This window comes from Rhagoletis zephyria, unplaced genomic scaffold (genome assembly GCF_001687245.7).
Source record: "Rhagoletis zephyria isolate East Lansing unplaced genomic scaffold, Rhagoletis_zephyria_1.1 Rzeph_scaffold_09230, whole genome shotgun sequence".
NCBI classification, from domain to species: Eukaryota; Metazoa; Arthropoda; class Insecta; order Diptera; family Tephritidae; genus Rhagoletis; species Rhagoletis zephyria.
In genome coordinates, this window is record NW_016166309.1 from 6,476 (window position 1) to 11,797 (window position 5,322).

General features: G+C 44.4%; 1 protein-coding gene across 1 annotated transcript; it reads right to left on the reverse strand.

Annotated features, from left to right (window-relative positions):
• Positions 1 to 1,222: 1,222 nt before the first annotated feature.
• Positions 1,223 to 4,211, reverse strand: LOC108375625 (uncharacterized; the record flags this gene model as incomplete). The annotated part of the gene is made up of 4 exons (XM_017631770.1): positions 3,165 to 4,211; positions 2,758 to 3,060; positions 1,617 to 1,854; positions 1,223 to 1,336 (listed from the first exon to the last, which is right to left on the reverse strand). Coding segments are annotated over exons 1-4 (1,702 nt in total), but the record flags the coding sequence as incomplete, so codon positions are not given.
• Between the last annotated feature and the right edge of the window lie 1,111 nt (positions 4,212 to 5,322).

The window sequence follows — 5,322 nt, forward strand, 5'->3', positions numbered from 1 at the left end:
CAAAAATGCATCTGTTGACAGGTCAGACACCACTTCTATGTGGACTGCCTTCGTTAAAAAACGCACAAATATTGCCACATATGTCTTGTATGGGGTCTTGCCTCTGATGCGCAAATATGTGTCGAATAGCCCGAAAAAATCTATGCCACAACGTGAAAATGGCCATGCTGGCATGAGGGGCGCTACGGGGAGATTGCCCATTGTCTGCTGAAGTAGCTTCGGCTTGTATCTGACGCAATGAATGCAGGATCTCACAATGCGACGCGCTAGGTCCCTCGCATTTATTACCCAGAATTGATGACGTAGTAGTGCCACAAGTGCCTTCGCACCTGCGTGGTAATGTACGATGTGCAAATGTCGAATATACAGCTCCGTGAAATGACACTTGCTAGGAAGGATGACAGGGTGCTTATGCATGTCTGCCAACTCAGCTAACTCCAAACGTCCACCCACCTTTAGTAAACTGAATCCACCATGAATTTGCAGAAAGGGTTGAGGAATTTAAGAGCTCCAGATACTGCTTTATTTTGTTTAATTGCATGAATTTCCTCGGCGAAACGCTGCTGCTGCACATTCCAAACAATGCACCACAGCGCTTGTTGCAAATTTTGAGGCGATAGAGTTTCTTTTTCGAAGTGAATGGTAAATGATTTGCTAGTTATTTGATGGAAGCGAAACATCCAGGCTATGATACGTAGGCAATGCGTATACGAGCTGTATCTCTAAAGTACTTTCAAAATATAGTTTTCGTTGGAAGTTACCTTGAATGATGATTTACGTTTTTCTCGACCAACTTCTTCCATGTCGATTTGATCACCTTCGTTGATTGGCCACTGTTCGGATTCAAGCTTTAAGAACGATTGCCCTGAAAACCAGATCGATCCGCTGAGTTCCAATACGGAGCAGCCTCGTGACTCGACATCAGCTAGGTTGCTCTTTGTTGGTACATGCCGCCAGCTTGCTCCTGTTGTGAGATCTTGAACGTCTTACACCCGATTACCCACGAATGTTGAAAGAGTAGCCGAGTGCATTCCAATCCAATGAAGTACGATCTATGAGTCAGTCCACAGAAACACAGGGGTGTCGGCGATGAACAGCGGTTTGATTTTCGCGAAAAGCCTTGCCAGGAGTAAGGCGCCACATAGCTAAAGCTTAGGTAGCGATTGCTTTTTGATTGGTGCTACTCGTGATTTGGCTGTCAACAGAGTGACAGTAGTTTTACCTTCCATCGTCTTGGAGCGAACGTATATGGAGCAGCCGTATGGCCGTATATCGAATAGACGAATCGCAAAACCCGTGGATTTGTATTGATTGATGACTTGTTGCACCACAATACCTTGAAACGGAGAGCGTATTGAGATTAGTTATGTCATCGATGAAGCGTTCCCAGCCCAACTGTATGGTTTAAGGCACAGACTCGTCCCAATTCAGCTTCAGAAGCCACAGCTCTTGTAAAATGATCTTAGCGGTAATAACAACTGGTGCGATTAGTCCCAAAGGAGCGAACAGCGCTGATGCAATGGACAAAATTTACCTCTTGGTTATTCGCCCATTCGCAGGTTGCTTAGGCTGAAACGAAAATAAGAAAACATCGTGAAGCTGATCCCATTTAATACCTAAAGTGCTGGTCGTCTTATCCTTGTCCAAGTTAAGATCCTTCATAGTGTCATCCTCTCGGAACATGTGGTGATTTGAATGCCACATGGCCAAAGTGAAACAGCCACGTCTCAGCACTTCCGTGACTTCGTATTTGATACGAGATATTTCGGCCAGAGTATCGGCACCATAAAGTAGATCGTCATCAGCACCAATAGGATAACTAGCTTCATATGTATCAGCAATGTAGTTGAGGCTCTGCACAGCAAGATAAGGAGCAGATGCCATCCCATACGTCACTGTATTTAATTGGTATGTGCAAACTTCGTCATCGGGCAACGAAACAAGCGAAAGCGTAAAAGCAAGATGTACAGCTCGTTCTGTAGAGTAGGCCCGACGGCTAATATGCCATAAAGCGATTTTTGCGAAGTGGTTCTGCACGAGGCGTCAAAGACAACTCTGAGCTTAGTTGTAGTGCTGGTTGGCCTCAAGACGTAATGGTGGGGTACATAGTAATGTGGGGTGTTTAGGTCGACTTTCTCGACTGCGCTCATATGTTCAGGGTCGCGATATTCATCCATAAAAGCGATGTATTGTTGTTTCAGATCATGACAGCGGGCTAACCGGCACTCCTGAGCACGGAATCTTCGAAGCGCTGTAGCGTATGATTGACCAAGGCTGTTATGGCTCTCCTTAAACGGCAGCTTGCCAACAACCCTTCCCTTGCTGTTTCTATGTACGGTCTGCGTGTATTCCCGAACACAATTCTGCTGCTCAGTAGTCCATAGGTCAGCCGTTGATGCCTCATCGAGCTTCCAGAGGGAGAGAGAGTTGTAAATTTGCACCCACGGATTCCTCAATAGAAAGCATGCATATTGGAGGCGAAATAGTTGTTGGCCTTTTGTATCGTCCTGAGATGGCAAATCATAAATCATAAAATATCGAAAAAGATGTCTGTACCGATGAGTATATCCACATGTGTTGACTTGAAGAAATTGTCATCAGCGAGCTCAATATTGGAAGGCAAGTTCAAAGACGTAATGTCGATTTCAGTATCTGGCTGGTACGCGATGTGCGAAGTCACATAAAACGACAAAGGTATCTCATAGCCAGATACCCTCGACTTGACAGTGGTTGACGTTTTGTGGTTTTATTTGTTACCGAATCTCCGATGCTCTGAATCTCAATGCGATGCCTTTCCCTTGGTAGGCGCAATTTTTGGGAGAACTCTTCGGTGACAAAGTTCACCTGGGAACATGAGTCGAGTAGCGCTCTACCCAATTGATAGCGGCCAGACGCATCTCGTATAAGTACCACAGCTGTTGCCAGTATGACTTGGTCTTGTGGCGATTTTTCGCGGTGTGTGTGTGCTGCTGCTGTATATACAGGTTGCGTTGATTGCTCGATCAGGGATGTGGAGATCGATGTTGACTGTGCATTGGAACTGGTAGTGCGATGAAAAGGCTATGGTGTGAACGTGCACAATGTTTACATTTAAATGTCGACGAACATTGTGCTAACTGGTGTTTTGGTGACAGACAATTCAGGCACAGACCTAGTCGTTTTACCTCCTTAAAGCGATCTGCAACCTCCATCTGTTTGAAACGTGAACAGCTGGCAATCAAATGCTCTGAACTTGAACATAAGATGCAAGAGCGTTTTGTGCACGAAAATGAATAACCCTTACGCGAAGACTTGTTCTTGCTGTCTGGTTTGTTGCCTGGTTTTACAGAGTCACCAAATGCGAGAGGGCCAGATGAGAATTCCAAAAACTGACAGCGACGTTCAAGCACCTTTGCACACTCTTCCCATGTTGGAAGCTTTGTGAAGTCTAATGACTCTTTCCACTTGGTTTGCGTTTCATCATCAACCTTGTCCATTACAATGAGGATTAGTAATAGATGCGAAATCTTTTCAGAGCCGATTGACAACATCGAACTATATAGCGCAGACACGTTGTCAATCGAGCTGCGTAACTGAGAAGCGTTCTGCCTTGCAGTGGACGGAAGCTCGAACAACGCTGTTATAGTTTCAATGAATATCATTGTGCTGTTGTCGTAGCAAGCCTTTAACCTATCCAGTGCCTTGGGATAGTTCTCGCAGGTGACCTGGAACGCCTTCACAATCTCCAAAGCCTGCCCTTGCAAACAATTGAGAAGGTGATTGAATGTCTCAATATGGGTTAGGGTAACTTCCTTGTCGATGAGACTCATAAACGATGAGATAAAATTTTTGTACTCAGAGTACTTTCCGCAGAAGGTGGGCAGCTTTAAAGTTGGTAACTTTGAATGCGTGTAAGGCGTAGGTAATGCTGGTTCACGAAATGATGAATTGTGAATATCATCGCCGAGCTGTATTTGGATTGATGAGCGAATGCTGACGTACAGGTCTTCCAAATCCCCACGACCGCTGTCATCAGGATCAAGTTTCTTGATTTGCGTCTGATAGCCCAGGAATTGGTTGAAATAGGATTCTAAAATCCCAAGCCGGCACTTGAGCTCGATGGGTGAAAGTATTTTGCCATATTTGTTGGCGCTGGCCTCCACAATTGGCCTAATGCGTGAAATATTCTTTCGCGTTAGCGAACGCTGCTGGTTAACTTCCTCCAGCGACATGGTGACCAAACTGTTTTGCAGTGGCTGATGCGGAAATGTTGAATTTGCGGCTTTCAGACTAGCGAAATGATGAAGCGAAGACTTTTTTAAACGTTGCTTGATGCACCACTGCCGCTAAACTCAAAGTGTGCGCAACTCAACGGAAGTTGCAGTAAAATGTGATAACGCGGAGTAAAATATGCGAAAAAAACTTAACTTTTAAATTTCAGCAATTGCCAAAAAAACAGCAATACATATAATTTATTTTGTCGTGCCCCACGTTGGGCGCCAAAACTATACGGGCAAACTAATTTGCTTGTCCGGCGGCAATGCTGAATAAAATAAAAAACGCGAAAGAGTTCTGCTTAGGATTCAAAATGTAAAATGCCCAGTTTTATTTCTTGTAATGTGCCTATTTATACTCCTAGGTAAATACAAAAGTGCATAACGTTATATGCGTCAATATGTATGCCTGAAAATTCCAAATGCAGTCAAACATATTTACTGAACTACACACCTATAGTTTACCAGTTAGCGAAAACAAAAGCAACTAAAACTATGTGCCAAAAACAATAGCTATATGTATGTGCATTCAATTGCGAATGCTTACAAACATACATATGTGCATACATACATATCTACACAAATTTCATGTTCTAGGGCGGGTAATTAGCGGTTTGCCTAATTCATTGTTCTTATCATAGGCAAGTGATAGTGTTTAAGCGTTTTCGGGATCAGTACAGGAGCGTATTCAAGTTATAGGTAGTTCAGTGGCGGATCAGAGGGCGCATGCACTAAAGGGCGCATACAATGTGACCGAACACTGCCATTCACCTGGGAGTGGCCAGGAGCGATTCTTGTGCGTACGGTTCAAATCGCAGCTCACAACTTCTGGATATTTATATCCACGTATCCTCTGGGTAGCAACCAAACACCCATTTGGGAGCGAACTAAAGTGAGAAGGCGTAAAACTTCGCGTGCGCTGGGTTTGGGTCCCGCCCAATGAAAAGAGAAAAACAGCCTCGGATGAGACCCCTTTTTCTGATGACGACTACGGTAAACGTATAAAGAACTACGATTTAAGGGTATGCACCTGGAATATCCGGATCCTTAATGGGGAAGGTGCCTCTGC